Source organism: Anomaloglossus baeobatrachus, chromosome 4 (genome assembly GCF_048569485.1).
Source record: "Anomaloglossus baeobatrachus isolate aAnoBae1 chromosome 4, aAnoBae1.hap1, whole genome shotgun sequence".
NCBI classification, from domain to species: Eukaryota; Metazoa; Chordata; class Amphibia; order Anura; family Aromobatidae; genus Anomaloglossus; species Anomaloglossus baeobatrachus.
This window is the reverse complement of record NC_134356.1, coordinates 241,764,599-241,790,309: the sequence shown is the minus strand read 5'-3', so window position 1 is coordinate 241,790,309 and position 25,711 is coordinate 241,764,599. Positions and strand designations below refer to the sequence as shown.

The window sequence follows — 25,711 nt, the reverse complement described above, 5'->3', positions numbered from 1 at the left end:
TGAGCTGGCAGCTCTGTCATCCAAGGCTCCCTTCCTGGTGTTTCACCAGGACAAGGTAGTGCTGCGCCCCATTCCGGAGTTTCTCCCTAAGGTCGTATCCTCGTTTCATCTTAATCAGGATATCTCCTTACCGTCTTTTTGCACTCATCCGGTTCACCGGTATGAGAATGATTTACGTTTGCTAGATTTGGTGAGAGCACTCAGAATCTACATTTCCCGCACGGCGCCCATGCGCCGTGCCGATGCACTTTTTGTCCTTGTCGCTGGTCCGCGCAAGGGATTGCAGGCTTCTAAAGCCACCCTGGCTCGATGGATCAAAGAACCAATTCTAGAGGCCTACCGTTCTGCGGGGCTTCCGGTTCCTTCAGGGCTAAAAGCCCACTCAACCAGAGCCGTGGGTGCGTCCTGGGCATTACGTCACCAGGCTTCGGCTCAACAGGTGTGCCAGGCAGCTACCTGGTCCAGTCTGCACACTTTCACCAAGCATTATCAGGTGCATACCTATGCTTCGGCGGATGCCAGCTTAGGTAGAAGAGTCCTGCAGGCGGCAGTGACACCCCCATAGGGGAGGGCTGTTTTGCAGCTCTAACATGAGGTATTTCTTTACCCACCCAGGGACAGCTTTTGGACGTCCCAATCGTCTGGGTCTCCCAATAGAGCGCTGAAGAAGAAGGGAATTTTGTTACTTACCGTAAATTCCTTTTCTTCTAGCTCTTATTGGGAGACCCAGCACCCGCCCTGTTGTCCTTCGGGATGTTTTTTTGTTGTTTGCGGGTACACATGTTGTTCATGTTGAACGGTTTTTCAGTTCTCCGATGTTATTCGGAGTTAATTTGTTTAAACCAGTTATTGGCTTCCTCCTTCTTGCTTTGGCACTAAAACTGGAGAACCCGTGATACCACGGGGGGGGTATAGCCAGAGGGGGAGGGGCCTTGCACTTTTGATGTAGTGCTTTGTGTGGCCTCCAGAGGGCAGTAGCTATACCCCAATCGTCTGGGTCTCCCAATAAGAGCTAGAAGAAAAGGAATTTACGGTAAGTAACAAAATTCCCTTCTTTTCTTTTCACGGCTCAACGTTATAAACTTCTGTGAAGCCCCCAGGTGTTCAAAGTGCTCATCAAACATCTAGAAAAAATATTTGAGGGCTCTAGTTTCCAAAATGGGGTCACTTGTGGGGGAGCTCCATTGTTTAGGCACCTCAGGGGGTCTTCAAACCCGACATGGCGTCCGCTAATGAGTGCAGCTAATTTTGCGTTCAAAAATTCAAATGGCGCTCCTTCCCTTCCGAGCTCCGCTGTGCACCCAAACAATTGATTTTTACCACATATGGGGTATCGGCGTACTCAGGAGAAAATGCACAATAAATTGTAGGGTGCACTTTCTCTTTTCTCCCTTGTGAAAATGAAAATTTTATGGCTAAAGTAACATTTTTGTGTTAAAAAGTAAAATTTTCATTTTTTCCTTCCACATTGCTTTGGTTCCTGTGAAGCACCTAAAGGGTTAATAAACTTTTTGGATGTGGTTTTGAGCAGAGTGAGGGGTGCAGTTTTTAGAATGGGGTCACTTTTGGGTATTTTCTGTCACCTCGGTCTCTCAAAGTCACCTCAAATGTGATGTGGTCCCTAAAAAAAATTATTTTCTAAATTTTGTTGGAAAAATGAGAAATTGCTGATGAACTTTGACCCCTTCTAACTTCCTAACGAAAAAAAAATTTGTTTCGAAAATTGCGCTGATGTAAAGTAGACAAGTGGGAAATGTTATTTAGTAACTATTTTGTGTGACATATTTCTCAGATTTATGGGCATAAATTTTCAAAGTTTGAAAATTGCGAAATTTTCAAAATTTTCGCCAAATTTCCTAAATTTTCACAAATAAACGCAAAAAATATCGGCCTAAATTTACCACTGACATGAAGTACAATATGTCACGAAAAAACAATCTCAGAATCGCCAGGATCCGTTGAAGCGTCCCAGAGTTATAACCTGTCAAAGTGACACTGGTCAGAATTGCAAAAAATGGCCCGGTCATTAGGGTGTTTTAGTGGCCGGGGGTGAAGGGGTTAAGTGCAACTTCCCACCTGCTTGTTTTCCATCTATCATCACCCTTTTTGTCTCTATAAAGCCAGCGTCGTCAATCACATGAGTGTGTGGCGAATGAGGTAAAACGAGTAAGATTCTCTAAAGTGGTCGACAATCCTTTAAATCCATCTTCCCGCCTGCTTGTTTTCCCTCAATTTCCATCATCCTCTCTTCTTTGACCACTCTGGCTTCATAAAGACTGAAAAGGGAGGAGATCGAGGGAAAACAAGCAGATGAGAAGGTAGATTTACATGATTGTCCCTGCCATGATGCACAGGGCACCAGTGCTTGGTTTGACCAGTCGTTCTGTGTTGACAGTCCCATTACACATGTATTCTTAGATACATTACCATTTCAATACACCTTACTTTCACCTATGTGAGTCAGTGTCTTACGTACATCTAAATCTGTTTGTATAGCAAACCTCACATAAACTTTATATAAATAATTTTAGGCCATGGCCTCCTGCATTTTGCCGGCTGCTGACGTTGGGATAATATTATCTGTATTGGACTAGTTGCCCATTGTGTAAAATCCAGGTTATCATTGTCCGGCTTGTTAGAGGACTCATTTGAATTGGTACTACTGATTAGACCTCCTCGACCTATATGACCGGCACAAAGAGTCACACTGGAAGGGATTTTAGTGGACAAAACTCATTGAAGAAGGGAACATATATGAAGCTTTTAAGGCCAAGTATTGCTGGGTGGGATAGTAAAGGACACGTTCTAGTCAATCGGTTTTCCATCACCGAGAGAGTCAACTTTGGATCTTTATGTAAGTTAGGATAAAAGTGCTATTTAGGGTTTGACGATTCCTGGCTAGTGGTCCCCTTTCCCCCCCATGTGGTTGACCAATACCACTTCTGCCCTACGATGACTTTGGAAAAGGGCACAGGTGTAGGGTGGAAATCAATCAGAAGATCAGTGCCCTAGCCAGGAATCATCCTGTCCTTGGTCTACTTGCACCCTCATACACATCGAGGTTTAACGTTGACTTTTTCAGTGATGTTAAATCCTGTTGCGTCTAGGAAGGCTTTGACGTCTCTCTTCCTACCCTAGCCAACAATATCATTAGTTTGGTGACCCGAAGGCGCCTGACAAAATCCCTTTTTAATATATGTGACTAGGTGAAATGGAAAATCCTGTTGCGCCCTTTGGTTGACTCTGTTAATTCAAGTCGCTACAGTTAATTTTTTGGCAAAAAATAGACAATAATTGACACTATGTTAATGAAGCACCATTATTACGTTTGCATCATTCTCTCATCTAAAATTAACATGTATGTGTCTAAATCTATCTGAATTAACTTCTCTCGTTCTGTTTATTCTGCAACAAAATGGAATCACAATAGATCCAACTTTTTGCACCGGTGAGTGACATTTCCTTAAAAATTGCCCTGTCCTGACAAAACAAATGATTAATGAAACTAGTAACAATCATGAATTCCTCCTACTGTACACTGGCAGGCTGGCAGTAGTGTTTCCGTGTATGGAGAGCTGTCTTACTTTCTTTGCTAATGCAAAGTGCTAGTTTCTGCTTTCCTTTCTAATGTTTCGGATGGTCAGATCAGCGAGCATGCAGACAATGCCTACTTCCTATCGCTCCAGTTTTCTTGACTGTAGTCTTGAAATCTCATGGATGGTGTTTTTTTTATTCCAGGCAGAGTGGGTCGCCTTAAATTATGTACCATTTGCTGAAAAATCCTTGGAAGTCATGGTGGACTTGTACCAGAAAACAGCATGTCATAAAGCTGTAGTGAATGAAAAGGTTCTCCAAAATATTATTCGGGTACGTATGATTTTGTTTGGGGGAAATCGGCTCTTTAAAGCGGTTGTCCAGGCATAAACTTCTGATGACCTATCTACATGATAGGGCTTCCGATCAGCTGTTTTTTTGCTTTAGTCGGTGGTGGGGGTAAACACTTTGAACAGAGATGCTGCTCCATTAGGAGTGTAGCGGCTGGTGCTGGGTACAGTACAGCTTCATTTTGTAAGAACAGCTGTGCTGTGCTGCCATAGCCAGCAATGGCCACCACAGTCACAGTGAAGATGCTGAATGCCGCTCCATTCTAGGTTTCTACATCCATCTGCCGCTGGAGCAGGAAACGGCTGATTGGTGGGTGAATTGGGTGTTGGACCCCACTAATCTGATAATAATCTGTGGCTAGGTCATCAAATATCAAATACACACAGACTCTTTTAATTTTAGTTATAGGTAGGAATCCCAGTGGTTAGCTATCCACTAGCCAGCAAATATATGTGATATTCTATTGTTCTTATGGAAAAATCTTTTCCTCAATAAAGGACATAGCGTAGGGGTGGTCCGAAACCAACATTTCCTAAAAGTCTGTCTATTTAATGTAATAATCTAATCTCTTTTCTGATATACTTTGCTCACTATCGTGCTTTCACAGCGCTATATAACCACTTTTGTCCCCACCCTGAAACTATGCGTCATCAGTGACATCTGTGGCAGGGGCTAGGTTAGTCCCGACGCTACTGAGTATACGTCGTTTGAGAATTCTGATACATGTTCAGTATGGCTGCTTTCACGCATCAGTTTTTCTTCATCGTTCCTTATGGGAGACCCAGACCATGGGTGTATAGCTTCTGCCTCCGGAGGACACACAAAGTACTACACTAAAAAGTGTAGCTCCTCCCTCCGAGCATATACACCCCCTGGATGACCACATCTAGCCAGTTCAATGCTTTGTGTTCAGGAGGTCACACACACATGCATTCTCATCGGATTTTTGATTTCAAAGAGTTGGAAGAAAAGCGGGTCCAAGCTGGACTCCCGGCATGTCCCTTCTCACCCCACTGTGTCGGCGGTGCTGTTAAGGTTGATTTACAAGGCTGGAGCCTTACATGCCGCGCTCCTTCACCATCCCTCGGGCTCTGTCTTGAAGTGGGAGCCATCACGGTTCTCTCTGCTTTGCAGGAGACCGGTCTCCAACCGCAGCCCTTTCAGGACCCTGCCGGACGGAGCGCTCACCCCTCAGGGACCTGGCCCTGCGTCTCATAAGCTAAGTATTGAGACATTATTGAAGGGTCCCTTGTGCATTTATTGTGGGGAGAGTGTGTTATGTCACTGTGCTGTGATTTCCGGCCGGTTCTCTGGTTTTCTCCTGAGGACCGCGCCGAGGGTGCCTGCTCGTCGGCCGCATGAGAAAATTTAGGCCCCGGCTTCGGCTGCGGCCTAGTTTCGTTTTCACTGCCCCTGCATGTCAGTCATGCAGGGGGACAGTGCGGCGCCGCCCACCGGCCGTTCAGCTCAGGGGAGGACACTCCTCTCTGAGGAGATGTTTCCCTCCCCTGTATATCCCCTTGGCCCTCCGGTTCCCGCTCTTAAACTAAACCCCGCCCCCCCTCCTCACTCCGGCACCATTTTATCAGCGTTTACACACTGATCGGCGCTGGCTGCTGCAGCTCTGCATATGTCTGGGGGTCCAAGCTGTGGAATCCGGAGGGCACATAAAACGGTCTGGTAAGCCACAACCTATGGTTGTGGGCTTTATTATACACTCTCTGGGGGTCATTCTGAAGGAGTGTGTTCTTTACTGCAGAGCCTCCACCTCAGCAGCATGTCTCTCACTAGGAGCAAGGCTGCAAGGCTTTACTCTATATGCACTGCATGTCACCTCATACTGCCTGAACCGAGCACATATCCACATTGTGATGCCTGCTCTAACATGGTGGTGCCTCAGCCTGGAGTCTCCCCAGGGGTCCCTCCGGCTGCTCCGGCCCCGGTGGCTGAACCCCCGGCTTGGGTAGCATCGTTTTCTAAAGCTATCTCCCAGTCCTTTGCCGACAGCTGTCCCGGACTCTGCTGACCATGCATCAGCCCCCTTCTCAGGGCGCCTCTGCTGCTCCGACTCGCTCTGCAGAGCTCACAGAGGATTTTTCATCTGTTCCCAGACCCCGTCCTCCTAAACGGAGACGCAGGGACTCTTCTCCTTCCTCGTCCCACGGCTCTGATTCACGAGCTGAAGTGCAGGGCGAGGAGGATGCCTTTACTGTGGGCTCGGACGCTACCTCTATGTACCCCATTGATTTATCTGAAGGGGATGCGGATGTTAGTGACTTGATTGCGTCCATTAATTCCGTACTGGACCTCAATCCACCAGTGTCAGAGGAACAAGCCTCTCTGGTAGAAAAACACCAGTTTACCTCACCTAAGAGAGCAAGGAGTATGTTTTTTAACCACTCCAGTTTTCAGGCCACTGTGACCAAGCCCAGGGCCTGTCCTGACAAACGCTTCCCAAAGCGTAGTTCTGATGAACGTTTTCCCTTTCCACCAGAGGTGGTCAAGGAGTGGGCTCATTCACCAAAGGTAGATCCTCCGGTGTCTAGAATCTCAGCCCGGACAGTTGTATCTGTGGCCGATGGCACCTCACTTAAGGATCCCACTGACCGCCAGGTTGACCTTCTGGCCAAATCTGTATATGAGGCGGCAGGGGCCTCGTTCTCCCCGTCTTTTGCAGCGGTGTGGGCTCTTAAGGCCGTCTCTGCTTCTCTGGAGGAGATGCATTCCCTCACCAGGGACTCTATGCCCGAAATGGTTGCCTTAACTTCCCAGGCTTCGGCTTTTTCATCCTATGCCATGTCTGCCATTCTGGAGGCTTCTCACCGCATGGCGGTGGCTTCCGCTAATTCCCTCGCGATCCGCAGGATCTTGTGGCTTCGAGAGTGGAAAGCAGACGCTTCTTCTTAGAAGTACCTTGCTGGGCTCCCCTTTGCTGGGTCCCGGCTTTTCGGTGAACAACTGGATGAAATTATTAAGGAAGCTACTGGCAGGAAGAGTACTTCCTTGCCACAAACTAAAACCAGGAAACCTGTCCAGGGCAGGAACCAGTCGAGGTTTCGTTCCTTTCGTTCCTCTAACTGGTCATCCTCTAAGCCCTCAGCCTCGTCCACTAACTCAGCCAAGGATCGAAAACCCAGCTGGCGCACGAAGCCGCGTCCTCAGAAGAGCGGAGGAGCCGCTGCCATTAAGGCAGCCTCCTCTTGACTATCTGGCTGCGCCAGCAACGTCCTTGGTTGGTGGCAGGCTCTCCCACTTTGGCGACGTGTGGTTCCAACACGTCTCCGATCAGTGGGTGCGGGATATCCTCTCCCACGGCTACAGGATAGAATTTTCTTCCAGCCCGCCAAACAGATTTTTTCTGTCCACTCCCCCCTGCTCCAAAGCCGCCGCCTTCTCTCAGGCCGTGGCTTTCCTGCAGGCCAACGGAGTAATTGTACCGGTTCCCGCCCGGGAACGGTTCAGAGGTTTCTACTCAAACCTCTTCCTAGTCCCCAAGAAGGACGGTTCCTTCCAGCCCATCCTGGATCTCAAGCTTCTCAACAAGCATGTTCAGGTGCGGCACTTTCGCATGGAATCTCTGCGATCGGTCATTGCCTCAATGACCCAGGGAGATTTTCTAGCATCCATCGACATCAGAGATGCCTATCTGCATGTGCCAATTGCAGTTTCACACCAGCGTTGGCTACGTTTTGCAATCGGAGAGGAACATTTCCAATTCGTGGCTCTCCCCTTCAAGTTAGCCACGGCCCCTCGTGTATTCACCAAGGTCATGGCAGCAGTGGTTGCGGTTCTGCACCTCCCAGGGGTTGGCAGTGATTCCTTACCTGGACGACCTTCTAGTCAAGGCTTCATCCAGTGCAGACTGTCAGCGGAGTGTCTCGCTCACTCTCGCCACGCTTGTTCAATTCGGGTGGCTTGTCAATCTGCCCAAGTCCACTCTGACCCCGACCCAGGAACTTACGTACCTAGGGATGCAATTCGAGACTCTGCCGGCACTTGTGAAGCTGCCCTTAGTCAAACAGCAGTCCCTTCATCTGGCGGTACGCTCTCTGCTGAGGCCCCGCCGTCATTCCATCAGGCACCTCATGCAGGTGCTGGGTCAGATGGTGGCGTCAATGGAAGCGGTTCCCTTTGCCCAGTTCCATCTGCGTCCCCTGCAGCTGGACATCCTCCGCTGTTGGGACAAGCGGACCTCTTCCTTGCACAGGCTAGTGGCTCTGTCGCCACAGACCAGGAGCTCTCTTCAGTGGTGGCTTCGGCCCCTCTCTCTGTCCCAGGGACGCTCCTTTCTGGCCCCGTCCTGGGTGATTCTCACCACGGACGCCAGTCTATCCGGCTGGGGAGCAGTGTTTCTCCACCACCGAGCACAGGGCACTTGGACTCCGTCCGAATCAGCCCTCTCGATCAATGTGCTGGAAATCAGAGCTGTGCTCCTAGCTCTCGTAGCCTTTCACCACCTGTTGGCGGGCAAGCACATTCGAGTCCAGTCAGACAACGCGACAGCAGTTGCCTACATCAATCACCAAGGCGGGACACGCAGCCGCCTGGCAATGTTGGAAGTTCAACGTATCCTTCAGTGGACGGAGGACTCCCAAGTCCACCATATCCGCAGTCCACATCCCAGGCGTAGAAAACTGGGAGGCAGATTATCTCAGCCGTCAAACCGTGGACAGCGGCGAGTGGGCCCTGCATCCGGCAGTGTTCCGGTCAATCTGCCGCAAGTGGGGCACTCCGGAAGTGGATCTAATGGCATCCCGGCACAACAACAAGGTCCCGATTTACGTGGCTCGCTCCCACGATCCTCAGGCCTTGGCGGCGGACGCGCTGGTTCAGGATTGGTCCCAGTTCCGTCTGGCCTACGTGTTTCCCCAAAAAAACCACCTGATTCAACTCCTCTTATAAAAATATACTTTATTAAATATTACTAAAATCAAAACACTTGGGATGTTCTCTCTTTCTACTCTAAAATCACATACAGGATAAGGACAGATGTGCATGTGCCAAACAGTGTTCAACCCACGCCAGGATTCAGCTCGCGACAAATGGTTTGTGAGGGAAAAACATGGTTCAGAGGTTGATATCAAGGTGATGCTAAGTCACATATATCCTAGCTATTCACCCCTGTTCATCCTCCCGGGGTCCTCGACCTCTGTACCTATAATAAGCTCACCCTCACTCTCCTAGCAGCTTAGGCTGGGGTGACCATCACCAGAGTGATAACATATAGTGCAGGACAGAACCACAATTAAAGCAACATAAATCATGCATTAGTTTTCAAGGTTCCTCTAGTATGAATATATCTGTTAGGTAGGAGTCAAGAGGCCCACTTAACTAATGGACCCCCTTAGACTCTCCCGACGCGTTTCTCCCCCCCTAACGCAATGTGGGGGATCCTCAGGGGACCAATTCTGATTCACTTCATAAATTATCACACCTGAAATATAGAGAGAATAATAATGACCATGATGCATATATGACTATACTGTTATTATATAGGAGCCATTTTGTCACTCACACAGGGAACTATTCTTGATTTTTCAGCCAATCGATAAAAATTAGTCCTTATCTGATGTATGGCTTCGTTAGGGGAAGGCTTGATAGACCTCTCCGTCACTATTGATTAGTCCCTGTAGGTGAAAGGCATAGCGATAAGACTACATTCTCTATTTATGTACGTTCCCTCAGCATTAAGGCATGTACGTACTACCTGCGCTAAGATGTCATCAAGCCTCTTAACATGTAGCGGTGGTTTTGGGTTTGTCTACATGGACAAGCTTATGTCCATTCAAAAAACCAGCAGTCGAGGCTGAGAGTCCTGTAATAAAAATATATATTGATGCAGTCTCTATGTCAATTTGAGAGGTCTACATTCTCCAAAATACTGGTTTAATTACCTGTCAAGGGAGTCAAGCAACATACACGGAACAAATCTGCAGTTATACTAATGTGTCTGTGCATCCCCTCATTGACCTGGATAATGTCTGGCCACAGTCAATCCCTGTAAAGGAAGGCATAAAGGCATTTTCATATTGCGTGTTCCAGGTAAATGCGCCATACATCTAAAAACCAGTTCGCATGTAAAACGGGCTAGTGTAGATGTTACCTGTGAGGAAAACCATATGCAGAGGAGGAGGAAATAGCTCCCTGTCCTACGAATTTAACAGACAGACCCTTATACAATTGGATCACTTGTATTCCCTGTAACAAAAGGTATATATCTATATACAGTATATTCCATCCTTCTTAACAGTTATTCTTATTTAAAAGGAGCGATATGCTGAATAAGTGTATACTCAGGGGCTAGCAGACTGATGTCCCTTAAGATTAAGCAGACTAAAAATTCTCTAGCAGGGTCTCATTGATATAGAAAAGTTTACCTACCGGGTAGTGAGCTCCACCAGCAAGGACTGTCAGTCCCGAGTATCTGCTACTCTATGACGCTGGGAGCTCACAGCCGATTCCTCCAGGGTAGATGTAGTGTGGTCAGATCGTGGCCATCGTCCAGACTGCCCGTTTGATCTTGACTCCCGGTTAATAAGGGGAGAATTTGCTGGGTAACTCCCCCTCCCATCACAGGACGCAATCGCCGACCGGAAGTGACGTATCGGCGTGCGTCCCATAATGCCCTGCTAAATCATCACATGATTTGTCCCGTGACTGGTGTTGGAGCGCACATTTGCGCTCCAGATAGCCTCAAGATAGAGTAAACACGCCCCCTTCCAGACCGGACGTTTTTTCGCCGACCGGAAGTGACTCGTTGGTACACTTCCCATAGTACTCCATTCCGGCGTCACATGACTTACATGGGGAGTCTCCTCCCCTCCTATGACGCTGATGTTGGAACTCAATCCTGCGCTCCAATAGGGCTAATGGTGGGTGGAGTAAGTTATGCCCTCAGCAGGGACACTGTCAGTGGACGGAGGACTCCCAAGTCCACCATATCCGCAGTCCACATCCCATGCGTAGAAAACTGGGAGGCAGATTATCTCAGCCGTCAAACCGTGGACAGCGGCGAGTGGGCCCTGCATCCGGCAGTGTTCCGGTCAATCTGCCGCAAGTGGGGCACTCCGGTAGTGGATCTAATGGCATCCCGGCACAACAACAAGGTCCCGGTTTACGTGGCTCGCTCCCACGATCCTCAGGCCTTCGCAGCGGACGCGCTGGTTCAAGATTGGTCCCAGTTCCGTCTGGCCTACGTGTTTCCCCCTCTAGCTCTCTTGCCCAGAGTCCTGCGCAAGATCAGAATGGAGGGCTGTCGGGTCATAATCATTGCTCCAGACTGGCCCAGGCGAGCTTGGTACCCAGACCTGCTCCGTCTGTCCGTAGAGGTGCCGTGGCATCTCCCGGACCGCCCAGACCTTCTCTCACAAGGTCCGTTTTTCCGCCAGAATTCTGCGGCTCTCAGATTGACGGCGTGGCTCTTGAGTCCTGGATCTTGACGACTTCAGGCATTCCTTCCGAGGTCATCTCCACTATGACTCAGGCTCGGAAGTCTTCCTCGGCCAGGATTTACCACAGGACTTGGAGAATTTTCCTGTCCTGGTGTCGCTCTTCCGGCCATGCTCCTTGGCCGTTTTCCTTGCCGACCATCCTGTCCTTTCTACAGTCCGGTCTGCAGCTAGGACTATCCCTCAGTTCCCTCAAGGGACAGGTCTCGGCTCTGTCAGTGTTGTTCCAGCGGCGTATCGCCCGACTGGCCCAGGTGCGCACCTTCATGCAGGGTGCATCTCACATCATTCCGCCTTACCGGCGGCCTCTGGATCCCTGGGACCTTAACCTGGTCCTCACGGCCTTATAGAAACCCCCCTTTGAGCCTCTTAGGGAGGTTTCTTTGTTTCGTCTTTCACAGAAAGTGGTCTTTCTGGTGGCCATAACTTCTCTCAGGAGAGTCTCTGATTTGGCTGCGCTCTCTTCGGAGTCACCCTTTTTGGTTTTTCACCAAGACAAGGTGGTTCTCCGTCCGACTCCGGACTTTCTCCCTAAGGTGGTGTCTCCTTTCCACCTTAACCAGGACATTTCATTGCCTTCCCTTTGTCCGGCCCCTGTGCATCGCTTTGAGAAAGCGTTGCATACTTTAGATCTGGTGCGGGCGCTCCGGATCTATGTGTCACGCACCGCTGCCCTTAGGCGGTGCACCTCTCTTTTTGTGCTGACCACAGGTCAGCGCAAGGGTCTCTCGGCTTCTAAACCGACCCTGGCTCGTTGGATTAGGTCGGCCATATCCGATGCCTACCAATGTTCTCAGGTGCCCCCCCCCCGCCGGGGATTAGGGCGCACTCGACCAGAGCTGTCGGTGCCTCTTGGGCTTTCAGGCACCAGGCTACGGCTCAGCAGGTCTGTCAGGCTGCCACTTGGTCTAGTCTGCACACCTTTTCGAAGCACTACCAAGTGCATGCTCATGCTTCGGCAGATGCGAGCTTGGGCAGACGCATCCTTCAGGCGGCTGTCGCCCATTTGCGAAGTTAGGTTTTGCCTACTTCTCAGTTTCTATTTATTTCCCACCCATGGACTGCTTTGAGACGTCCCATGGTCTGGGTCTCCCATAAGGAACGATGAAGAAAAAGAGAATTTTGTTTACTTACCGTAAATTCTTTTTCTTATAGTTCCGACATGGGAGACCCAGCACCCTCCCTGTTGCCTGTTGGCAGTTCTTGTTCCGTGTGTTTTCACCGGCTGTTGTTGTAGACAGAGGTTCCGGTTATTCCGGGTTTTACTCTATCTCTACTTGTGGGTGGATGTCCTCCTTCAGCTTTTGCACTAAACTGGCTAGATGTGGTCATCCAGGGGGTGTATATGCTCGGAGGGAGGAGCTACACTTTTTAGTGTAGTACTTTGTGTGTCCTCCAGAGGCAGAAGCTATACACCCATGGTCTGGGTCTCCCATGTCGGAACTATAAGAAAAAGAATTTACGGTAAGTAAACAAAATTCTCTTTTTTGGCATCAGGCACGATCTGGCGAAAAAACTGATCAGTTCCTTTAATCAGTTCCTTTTAGTTTTTTGACGGATCCGGTGTGATATTGAGTATACTCAGTTCAAAAAAACGGATCCGGCAGCCGGATCCGTTTTTTTGCCGCGTCACGCCGGATCCGGCGTCTATAGGCTTCTATTATAAAATACGCTGTACGACGCCGGATCCGTCGCAATCTGTTTTTGTTTTTTTGCCGGACACAAAAACGTTCACTTCAACGTTGCATCCGGCCGCCAGACAAGTAAATTTTGCCGGATCCGGCAAAAACCGGATGAAACGCAAGGCCATCCGTCACAATCCGGCGCTAATGAAAGTCTTTAAGGGAAAAAGCGCATCCGGCGGCAACAGACGGCGGATCCGTTTTTTCATGTTTTTGCCAGATTGTGCCTGATGGCAAAAAACTGATGTGTGAAAGCAGCCTATGAGCTCCCTTGTTATATGCAATATTGCTTTCAATGCACAGTGACAGTGCACTCCCCCAGTCACTGTTGTCGTCTATCAGCAGCACAGCTCCAGTTGTCTTCTGCTTGTTGTGAGTAGCCGGATCACATCAATCTTTGATGGATGAGCCAGAGGTTTATGAGAGCCAGAACGAGGCTGTCAGACTAATATTGAGAGCTTGTGACCTTTCCCTGTAACTTCTGGTCAATAGCTGGGGTCACAAGATGGCGGATCGTACAGAATGGCCTGCTTCTGTATGGAGACAGGTTCCCTTTATAAGAAGAGGCCATTCAGTAGCTGTGAGAACTCTTATAACCACCAGGGGTCAGTAAACACAACTGCCTTATCTCACTCTTCTAAAACAGCAGATAAACTGCTCCCAAGCACAGTCTTTTCACAGGCTATGTAATATTAACGTTGCATAAGTGGAAGAAAACTCCTTTTGGTTACATTGCTCATTGCTCTACCTATTCATTACCGTAAATACACTATGTTCTCTCTTCTTGTCAGACTCTAAGGATGCCACTGAGCCTAAAGTATGCTTGCCCGTCAGAAAGCACCTGGAAATTGGCAGTATCCTCCCTCTTGAAGGTGCTCTCGGTTGGGTTACCAGTTGCACGACAACATGCGTCTTCTGGAAAGTTTGAGAGCATGTGGCCAGAACTGGCGAATACTTTTGAAGACTTTTTATTTACAAAAAGGTAAAGCCATTATAGGTGTTTACTTTACAAATGCAATCACTTATTGTAGGGTATTATTACAATGTAGCTTTGTGCTATAGATTTGTTTTATTGCTTCCATTATTCAATGGGTCATTATTACACATTTACACGGATATAACATTAGTGCATTTAAAAAGTTTTAAAGGGAACCCATCATGTAAAAAAAAAAAAGCCACTATTAACCTGCAGGTTAATAGCGCCCAGACACCGTGTGGCTGCCGCACTATAGCACCGCTGCTGGGAGGAAATTAAGTTTATTCCTCCCAATAGCCTCGGGCTTTCACTCATGGAGGAGAGGCCAGTGCAGTTTTAGTCATTGCTTAGTACATTGTGAACGACAGCTGTAACTGCACCTCCCGGCACGGACTGATAATGGACTCAACAGTATCAGTACAGAGCCGGCTGTCAGTTAGTGCTGGTCGTGGTTCCAATCACCACTCACTATGCACGGTGTGTGACTGAAGCTGCTCCGGCCTCTCCTCTATGACTGAAAGCCCAAGGCTGCTGGGAGATATAAAAATTTCTTATCTTATCCTGGAAATGGGACTATAGTGTGGCAGCCACACAGCATCGGAACGCTATTAACCTGCAGCTTAACTCCATACCCGTAGATTAATACTTTTTTTTTTTTTTTTTACATAACTGTTTCCTGTAAAAGCTATTATTATTATTTCCTTTAAAGTACAGCTTTGCTTTGGAGGTGCAGCAGAGAAAACATTGATTTTATCAAAATGACAGCAAACAACTCAGTAAGTGACACATCGATGGAATCGGGTTCTCTAATCTATACTGCTCTCAGTCGAGAGAAACCTGGTGTTAATTTCCTTTTAATGCTGTTCGATCGCTCTTGACATTATTGACCGGTCAGCATTTTGCATACAGCTGGTGAAGATGCACGGACGATGCATTTTCAGTATACCACATGTGTATAATTCCTCAGTGTTTTGTGCTTAGCAGATGTGTTTATCTCCACATGTATTACATTATTCCTAAATGTCACAGCGTTTTCCATACTTCTTTACGAATTATGAATCCTGTCTAGAAAAGCATAAAATAGTGGATCTGGAAAATGTTATGTAACCTGCAGCTTTCTATGTTGTTCTGCTTTCTGAAATACTCCAGTACGGGCCTTTTATTGGGGGGACTAGGAAGTATATTATTAGGGTTTATGGTAAGAGGGGTAAACCAGGGCATGTGAAATGATGGCCACACAAAGGCTTGGATTGGGATCTTCTATGTATGCATAACTTTGAAATGTTATTCCACACAAAGCATCACTTTCTTTCCTGGAACCGCCGCTAGAGTAATACTGTTTTCCCCCTGTTTTCTTTTTCTAGCTCACCTCCAGATAATCTTTCAATTGAAGAGTTTCAAAGAAACGAGAGTATTGATGTAGAGGTGAGTGGAGCAAGAAGAGAGAGCGCTCTTTGTAATGCCATCTGTGTGAGGAGGGGAAGGGAAAATGCCAATATTCTCCTGCTGGTAACTCAAGCAAGCTCATCCAAAACCTCGTGGGCAAATATACTAAGCTGCCGCGTGCAATAACTATATAGTGCTGGACCATAGCAGATTTCTTATTCACCTGATCAAGTATCTGAATAGCTGACCATATTCTGTAAAAGGTTTATCTAACGACACTGCAAGGCAGACTGCGCATTCTCCGTATAGTTGTGCTTGATGATAATTTTCTGCTTATTTCTTAAAGGGTTATTCCCATTTCCAAGATCCTATCCCATTATGTAGTAGGTGCCACAGTGCTTTTTTTTTTTTTTTTTTTCCAGCACAAAAAAAGCTGCTTTTTTGTGCTTCTTTTCATGCTTTTTCATTTATGCTTTTTTCTTCTTTTCATGCTTTTCATGCTTTCATGCTTTTTTTTTCTTGTTTCTTTTCATGCTTTTTTATGCTTCTTTTCATGCTGCTTTTCATGCTTTTTTTTTCTTCATGCTTTTTTCTTCTTTTCATGCTTTCATGCTTTTTTATGCTTCTTTTCATGTTTTTTTTTCCACCCTTGTTTTCCACCCTTGTTTTCCACCCTTGTTTTCCACCCTTGTTTTCCACCCTTGTTTTCCACCCTTGTTTTCCACCCTTGTTTTCCACCCGTCTTTTCCACCCGTCTTTTCCACCCGTCTTTTCCACCCGTCTTTTCCACCCGTCTTTTCCACCCGTCTTTTCCACCCGTCTTTTCCACCCGTCTTTTCCACCCGTCTTTTCCACCCGTCTTTTCCACCCGTCTTATGTATTGAGATGAAAAAAAGCAGAAACAATTGACATGTCGCTTCTTTTTTCAGCAACCAAAAAGCAAGGAAAAAAGCACTGTGGGCACAACACGTCACGATTCTCTTAGGCCTTGTACCCACAGGACTTTTTTTTTGCTTTTTTTTTAACCTAAAAAAAGGCAAGGAAAATGCATTCAAGCAAAGTCTGAGAATCGTGACGTGCTGTGCCCACAGTTCTTCTGTATTCCTTGCTTTTTTGTTGCTAAAAAAAGAAGCGATATGTCAATTGTTTCTGCTTTTTTGCTGTTTTTTTTTCCCCTATCTCAATACATAAGAAGCATTAAAAAAGCATGAAAGAATGTAAAGAAGCACAAAAAAGCAGCTTTTTTTTGTACTGAAAAAAATGCATACCTCCAATTAGAAATGTAGTACAGTTCACCTGTTATAGCCATGTCTATTACCTCATGTGCAGGATATTACAGCTTAGGTATCTATGGTTACGACCACTCATATAGTGACTTAGTTACTGTGGTCATAACCATAGATACCTAAGCAGTAATGGTCTGCACATGAAATAATAGACATGGTTATATCAGGAGAGCTATACTATACTTCTAATTGGAAATATTTGCTAATATTATAGTTCTCCTGATATAACCATGTCTCTTACCTCATGTGCAGGGCATTGCAGCTTAGGTATCCATAGTTATGACCACAGCAACTGTCACTATGAGTGGATGTAACAATGGCTACCTAAGCTGCAATGCCCTGCACACGAGGTAAGAGACATGGTTATATCAGGAGAACAATACATTTCTAATTGGAGGTATTTGCTATTATTATTAATAATAATAATAATAATAATATTATGCAGCATCGCCGAGCATAAATTGTGGCTCTCTGAATATGACAACTCGCAAAACAATTATTTTTTTCAAATAGTGTATTAATTGTACAAAAGTAATTAAAAAATAATGTTGCCATATACATACTGACCCATAAATAAAGTTAACACTTTGTGCCTCACTACTAATAGCATAAACGTTAAAACGCCCAAAAACCGTAGCATGATTATTGTTTTGTTTATATTCTTTCCCATAAAGAGTTAGTAAAAATTTGCGATCAACACCAAAATTATACCATTGAGAAATTCATGCCAAAAAAAAAAAAACGCAAACTCCCATTTGACTGTCACCAAAAAAATTGTTATGGCTCCTGGAATACAAGAATAGAAAAATTTAAAAAAAAAAAACAAAGAAAAAAAAACAATCTTGACATAATGGTGAAAACTTACTGTAATGCTAAAGGGTTAAAGATAGCTTTGAAAATCCTATAGAAATAATTTGGAGGGGTGGTGGGGCCGGGGAAGGGGGGGTGGTCAAACCAGTGGGAATCCTGACTATCAGGATGGCCATGACTCCTTCATTATATATCCAGGCACAGGAGCTGACACTTCACCTAATCCCTCCAATTGATGGCCTATCCTACAGCCTTTTGGAAGTGGTCAGATAATTTTAGGGACTCCTAAAATTTTGAAGGTGTAAAAACTTGACCTCTTGCTCCTAGAGAAGTCCTTTACAGACATAAAGAACATATTTCTGTGATACCACTAATACTTTTACAGTTTGGGAGTCTGTGCTGCACAGAAGGTATGTAAAGTCACCCTGTTACATTAAAATTGCTATGTATTCTGCAGGCATCTTGCTATAGAGCAGGAGAAGCTGAGCAGAATGAGGTATAGTTTTGTTGAAAAAGATTTAGAATCACGTGTATTTTATTGAAGTTTTTTGTCTGCCAGATTAGCAGTCCGGTGGGCGGTCCTAATCAGTGACTGACGGCTATGTCTGTATACGCACTTGTATGAAGAAGGCTTGCTAAGTAGTGTTGAGCGGACCCGGACTGGAAAAATCCGGATCCGCGCGGTTTCTTTCTTTCTTTCTTTCTTTCTTTCTTTCTTTCTTTCTTTCTTTCTTTCTTTCTTTCTTTCTTTCTTTCTTTCTTTCTTTCTTATCTCTCTCTCGTCCCGGATTCCGCTCCTCATTTACATATATTGGCCCGGATTCCGGATCGGATCTCGGACTTCCTTGTCAACCCGCCACTGATCTGCCGGACCCGGATTATTAGCAATCCGCTCAACTCTATTGCTTAAGCCCAAAATGAGCCAAGTGAATAAAGTGCAAGTTAGGCCGCGCTCGAATCAGCGGTATTTTCCCGCAAAAACGGTCATAAATGTGTTTCAGTTCCATTCATTTACAATGGAATTGCGTCAAGATGCGGTGACATGCGGTTGCGTGCGTCATACACAACCGCGTGTCACCGCATCTTGCCGTGATTCCTTTGTAAATGAATGGGACTGAAACGCATTTATGATGGATCCGGTTTTGCGGCAAAATACCGCTGATGTGAGCGCGGCCTTGTACTGAATCTTTTCCCACAATACCTCCTGGTCCATATAATGCTGCCTGCAGATTGGGCTGCATTTTTACTGTCAGGACCCCTTTAAGTGGCCGTAAGCATTGAGTTTTCCCACATGCAATGTAACCCTAATCGTTTTACTCTTTGTTTTAGGTTGTCCAGTTGATCAGTTCAGAGATACTGCCATATGCCAACTTTATTCCTAAGGACTTTGTTGGTAAAATCATGACCATGCTTAATAAAGGCTCTATACACTCCCAGTCATCTTCATTTACTGGTAAGTTTACTGAAGATATCCAGTTTCCATGAGTGTTACATTCCAATAATGGGAGTCTGTATGTTTGATTTTCCTAAAACCTTAAAAAAAAAAAAAAATGTTGCCATCCCACAAACATTTCTCACCTATTCAAATGTATGATCGATGCAAAGTCCAAACCCTTAACACCCATCCCATCATGGGGGGGGAGGCTGTACTTGAGTTGTGTGAATGGAGCAGTGATGCACATGGGGAACACTGCTGTCTTCATTTTGTGTCTTGCCTCGTTTGTTGAGGGTGCCAACACCAATGTTTTATCTACTAATCTCCAAGGTTGGTTCATAACTACTGCAGTGTTTTCCCAGCTGTACCAACTGAACAGACCCCATTTTGATCACTAAAATGATATTTAAAGGGAACCTGTCAGGTCCAATATGCACCCAGGACCACGAGCAGTTCTGGGTGCATATTGCTAATCCCTGCCTAACCGCCCCTGTATATACTAGCATAGGTAAAGAGATCTTTAGAAAAAATGTTTCTAAAGATCTTTTATCGTATGCTAATGAGCGTGGGGACTAGTCCCCTGGGCATTAGTTCCCTTGCAAGTCGCCCCATTAACATGTTAGTATGCCTCTGTGGGTGTGCTATCATGCTAATGAATACGCAGCATCAGATGATGATCTCACTCACCTCTCCGCCGCCATACCGTAAAACGGGGGATTTCGTCTAACTGCACATGACCTCAGAGTTTCGGTCATGCGCACTACTTCAGTTTGAAGCCAGGACACGTACACCCGGCTTCATAGTGCGCATGACCCAAACTCCGGGGTCATGCACACTGAGCCGAAATCCCCCGTCGGACGGAGATGGCAGCGGAGAGAGGTAAGTGAGATCATCCTGTGACACTGCGTATTCATTAGCATAATAGCACACCCACAGGGGCGTACTAACATGCTAATGGAGCCAACTAGCCAGGGAAACTAACGCCCAGGGGACTAGTCCCCTCGCTCATTAGCATACGATAAAAGATCTTTAGAAATATTTTTTTTAAAGATCTATTTATCTATGCTAGTGTATACAGGAACGATTAGGCAGGGACTAGCAATATGCACCCAGAACTGTTTGTGGTTCTGGGTGCATATTGCACCTGACAGGTTCCCTTTAAAGGGGTTGTCCACTACTAAGATAACCCTCTTCTGATTCCACATGTTTTCCCCAGGTAAAATAATAACACCTATTCTCACCTGCTGTACTGGTGCTGTTCCAGCGGTGTTAGGACTCGTCGTGCTAGGGGTTCATGTGGGGTTGTGACGTCACGCGAGACCTGCTTCCAATTATCGCCGACTTCTGTCTCCCCCGCCTTCGGGCTAAGCGAGCAATCAACAGGAAGTGCGTGCAGCCGCTGCGCTCATTTCCTGTTGATTAACTCATTTGGTCGAAAAGGCCTCGCATGACGTCACAACCCCACGTGAGGCGGGACACTGCTGGAAAGGTGAGTGTAGACTTTATGTGAACGCTTCTTCAGAAGTGTCTTTAGTTCCATAAAGATGCGGTACATTCTGGTATCTTCCATATTGATACAGGTAAAATATATCTTTTGTACAGTGATACCACCTGTAGACTTTATTAAATTACAAAAAGTGCTTTTTTTTTTTTTTTTTTTAATACTTATTAACGCTTTGCTTTCTTTACCTTTTTTTTTTTTTTCCCCATCCCCGGACTCAATATAGAGACCTGTCTGCGGGTTGTATGTATAAGGGAGAGCTGGAGGATATTTAGACTGGCTTGTTGATGTGGTTGGAACGTTCTACGTAGATATTTGCTTTTAATTTACTCTGTGCTCGCCAGGGTTGACACTGGCATTCTTACCTTGACCTCCTAAGTAGGACCGCTTGCCAACATGCTAATAAGAAGCCGTTTTTACTGCTTGGTAAGAGAGCCCCGTTATTCATGTGCCTTTTGTTTTTACATAGTGTAACAAGCACAGCGCAGAGAAAAACGGCTAAATATTGCTTTAGACTTTATGGCAGGTCCTGTTTAAATAAAGTAAGATTGATGTGGTTCCCTCAATGAAAAAAAATAAGCTGCTAAGGGAATTCGACAAGTAGGTTTCACAAGAGCGGCTTTCCAGGCAAGGGTGTGACTACATGAGTCACTGTGTGACATCTCCGATATTACCGCCTATGTGTAAGGGTTTTAGAATTCCCAGCCTAATAAAAATAAACTGCAGTATGAAGAAAAGGATATGAGTTATCAGTAGTTTTCTCTGTGAATTAAATAGTCTAGCCATGCGTATTTGAAGGCAGGTCCTTGATTTATTCTTCATTCTGGGGAGCAGGAGGAAGCCCATCCTCCTAAGAACTCCACTGGGCCTTTTTCTTAAGATATCATCAATTAAAGCCAAGGGTATTTTGGATTTTAAAGGTGTTTGCAGGTTTTGCACTAAAGTCTGTAGTAACTGTATGAAATGAATCCTCACAGTGCACGCTGTCATGATTCTCCGGTGCCTGCATCATGCATGGTCGGTTGTGACTGCAAGTATGGAATATACATCCTTATGGCCACAATCCAATCCAACGCAGGCAAATTGAGCAGGGCTGCGCACGTCTAGTGGAATGTGGCCACAAGTTTGTTTGCATGTCGCATATTTACAGTAGTATGACTTCCCGGTCTCGCTGCCTGCATCAGAGAATCCTTACAGCATGCCTTGCACACGCAGTGAGGTTTCACACGTCTGCAGTTACATAGTGACTACAGATATTGGTGCCAAACCTGGACAACATCTTTTAAGGTGCAGAAACAGTTTAGCCGTCTTTAGTATGCATTCATTTAAGGCTACGTTCACCACCAATTCAGCATTTTTCACCCACTTCTGGATTTGGCTTACAAATACTATTTGGTGAGTTTTTACCTCAGTATTTGTAAAGCCATGTGCACACATTGAGTACGGTATTTGGTGAGGTGTTTTTTTTACCTTAGTATTTGTACATTTGTCATTTTTGGGCATAAAAGTATTTAGTAAGGATCTTTCCCTGGATTTTTTTTTACATGTATTTCATCAGTAGTGTCCCTGCCTTTGATGTGGGCTCAAAATCTTGAACCTGCATCTCTCCTGGCCACTTGAAGGCTGATTAACTGAGTGGTCATGTGCCCCCTAACAGCTGCGGCTGGATCGGAGATTCACCCCCTGCTGTTAACCAGTTAAATAACACTGCTGATCTCTGATAGCCGCATTTAACACGCAATCACAGGAAGCACGTCACTGATCATAAAGGTACCGTCACACTAAGCAACTTACCAGCGATCCCAACAACGATAGGGATCGCTGGTAAGTTGCTAGGAGGTTGCTGGTGAGATGTCACACTGCGACGCTCCAGCGATCCCACCAGCAACCTGACCTGACAGGGATCGCTGGAGCGTCGCTACACGAGTTGCTGGTGAGCTCACCAGCAACCAGTGACAAGCCCCCAGCGCCGCGTGGAAGATGCTGCGCTTGGTAACTAAGGTAAATATCGGGTAACCAACCCGATATTTACCTTGGTTACCACCGCACGGAGCTACACGTGCAGAGAGCAGGGAGCAGCGCACACCGCTTAGCGCTGGCTCCTTGCTCTCCTAGTTACAGCACACATCGGGTTAATTAACCCGATGTGTGCTGCAGCTACATGTGCACAGAGCAGGAGCCGGCACTGACAGTGAGAGCGGCGGAGGCTGGTAACAAAGGTAAATATCGGGTAACCAAGGACAGGGCTTCTTGGTTACCCGATGTTTACATTGGTTACCAGCCTCCGCAGAAGCCGGCTCCTGCTGCCTGCACATTTAGTTGTTGCTGTCTCACTGTCACACACAGCGATCTGTGCTTCACAGCGGGACAGCAACAACTAAAAAATGGCCCAGGACATTCAGCAACAACCAACGACCTCACAGCAGAGGCCAGGTTGTTCCTGGATGTCACACACAGCAACATCGCTAGCAACGTCACAAAAGTTGTTCGTTAGCAGCGATGTTGCTAGCGATGTTGCTTAGTGTGACGGGGCCTTAAGATGCCAATGGGTTTTCATGACAGCCAAGGGTCAACTGATGACTCCCCTGTGCCTCTCATCACAATCCTCCTATGAACACCAGCTGCAAGCCATCGTTCATAGGGAATTGTGAAGCTGGCATTAACAGGGGATTGTGATTTTTTTTTTTTTTTTTTATACAGTGCAGTGCTGATGCACTGCTCTGTATAATGCAGTGGATCAGATCACTGAAGCTGCAAGTCCCCTAAAGAGAATTAAATGCTGTAAAGAAAAAAAAAAAAGTGTGTGTGTGTAAAACACAAGCTTATATCACCCCTTTTATGCCCAGTTAAAGTTAAGACATTAAATGAAATACTCCTATTTGCTATCGCCGCTTTCAGAAATGTCTGATTTATCAAAATATCAAATAAATTTATCTGATCGGTAAACTGCGTAATGAGGAAAAACGAAATGCCAGAATTACATTTTTTTTGTGGGTTGCTGCAACATTGCAATAAAAAGCAATCAAAACATTGTATCTACTCCAAAATGGTATCCGTAAAATCGTCAGCTCAGGGTGCAAAAACGAACCATGGATACCTAAGCTGCAATGCCCTGCACATGAGGTAAGAGACATGGCTATATCAGGAGAGCTGTACTATATTTCTAATTGGAGGTATTTCCTAATATTACACCTACTACATATTGGGATAGGATCTTGAAGATGGAAATACCCCGTTTAAAGGGTTAAACGTCTTGGTTCACTGCATACAAATTATTAAAAAATAGACAAAAAGCCCTAAATACTGCCAATAAAAATTACATCTAGTTACAAAAAACCCTTCCTCATGGTCTGAAAATCAAAGATGTGTAGCTATATGTGCTGATGTGCTGTATGAGCGTTGTTAAAGTGGTGCACAAACCATTAGTGACACTGACGGGAGGTTTGCAGTGTTTTGGCGGGGTTCGTGCAGTTACCTAGACGAGGATGTTTATGTGCTTATTGTGAGTTATGTATCTGTGTGCGCAGTGGTATAAACTGTCTGGATTGTGATAAGTCACATATGTCTGCAGAGAAACCTTCCATTCCTGCATTCCTTTCAGCGAGATAAAATCGTCTCTCAGCATTGCGTTTTCATACCTCCAGATGAATGTTCAGAATGGTATTAATTAAGGGCCAATTAAACAAAATGCCTGTTTTTCCTTGTGTGGTTCTGTGATGAATCCCATACTGTGATGGTAAGAGTTGCAGCAACTGTTTTTATATGGTACTAGCTGTACTACCCGACTTCGCCCGGGTTAATAACTGTTGTTAACAAAAGAGAATATATTAACATTCCCGGGATAGTAACTGTCTCTCTGTTTCTCTCCCATTCCCAGACAGAGGTCTGTCTCCCCCTCTGTATATATCTCTCTGTCTCTCTTTGTCTGTCTCTCTTTCCCTGTCTGCCTCTGTCTCTCTTTCTCAGTCTGTCTCAATCTCCTTCCCTGTCTATCTATCTCTGTCACTTTCCCTGTCTGTCTCTTTCCCTGTCTGTCTTTCTCTCTCTTTCCCTCTCTTTCCCTGTCTGTCTCTTTCCCTCTCTGTCTCTCTCCCTCTTTCCCTGTGTCTGTCTCTTTGTCTGTCTTTGTCTGTCTCTTACCCTGTCTGTCTCTTTCGCTCTCTTTCCCTGTCTCTTTTTCTGTCTCTTTCCCTCTTTCCCTGTCTGTCTCTTTCCCTGTCTGTCTCTTTCCCTGTCTGTCTCTTTCCCTGTCTGTCTCTTTCCCTGTCTGTCTCTTTCCCTGTCTGTCTCTTTCCCTGTCTGTCTCTTTCTTTGTCTGTCTGTCTCTTTGTGTCTGTCTCTTTGTGTCTGTCTCTTACCCTGTCTGTCTGTTTCTTACCCTGTCTGTGTCTGCCTCTTTCCCTGTCTGTGTCTGTCTCTTTCCCTGGCTGCATTGTGACACGCCAACATTCCATATAAGGGCGTGGCTGCGCATTCTTCTGACGTTCTGGCTGCACTGTGGCTCCCAGCTCCATTCGCTTTAATGTAGGCAGGTTTTTTGGCGAATAACTGTAAAGCGCGGGGTTAAAATTTCCCCTCAAAACATATCCTATGACGCTCTCGGGGTCCAGAAGTGTGAGTATGCAAAATTTTGTGGCTGTAGCTGCGACGGTGCGGATGCCAATCCCGGGCATACACACACACATACACACACACACATGCAGCTTTATATATTAGATAGTATCAGTTTTTAATGCAGCTAGAAAGTTATTTTGTGTATGTGTTCTTTGATTTCACATCTTTCTCAAACAAGTGGATTGTGTATGCTTCTCTTGTAAAGGTGTTTTTTTTTACTGCATATTCATCACATTGAAAGGCAATTAGATATTCTAAAGCTGCTAGAAAATAAGAGTAAATGTGTAACACAGGGCCATACTGATAATGCCGACAATACTGCTTGGAGTGCCTAGTCGAAAGACCGCAACTGTTTCCAGAGCGTCGTTGTCTATTAGCAGCACATCTGATTGCTATGCTCGTTCTCCTCCACCGTTTATGCAGCTGCCTCAGATATGGAGGACAATGTGCCTCCTTGCTTTCTCTCATTTGACTTGGTCCAACCTCGCCACCTTAATCCCAAGAGACTAGCGAGTATGGTATCTTATCTATGAGATGATTTAGAAACTGCTCTGAGGGATCTGAGAAACCACCACTCATCAGTCAAGCTGAGCAGTTTTTCTTGCACTCAGTTGCCAAGATGAGGTGAAGCAAATAGACTCAAAGGTCTAGGGAATACTATTTATAGAGTTCAACAAACTTATTCCCA

The 25,711-nt window shown here is 45.8% G+C and overlaps 1 protein-coding gene across 2 annotated transcripts in view; it reads left to right on the top strand.

Annotated features, from left to right (window-relative positions):
• The window catches only part of MON2 (MON2 regulator of endosome-to-Golgi trafficking), a 196,470-nt gene that overhangs the window by 149,548 nt on the left and 21,211 nt on the right, over window positions 1-25,711 (top strand). Inside the window, exons 28-32 of one of the 2 annotated variants that reach the window (XM_075344754.1) lie at window positions 3,431-3,448; window positions 3,739-3,867; window positions 13,807-13,997; window positions 15,356-15,416; window positions 18,803-18,926. In XM_075344754.1, the coding sequence (XP_075200869.1) occupies window positions 3,431-3,448; window positions 3,739-3,867; window positions 13,807-13,997; window positions 15,356-15,416; window positions 18,803-18,926 (523 nt within the window). The remainder of the gene's footprint in view (window positions 1-3,430; window positions 3,449-3,738; window positions 3,868-13,806; window positions 13,998-15,355; window positions 15,417-18,802; window positions 18,927-25,711) is intronic. The other variant, XM_075344755.1, reaches the window with a different exon arrangement.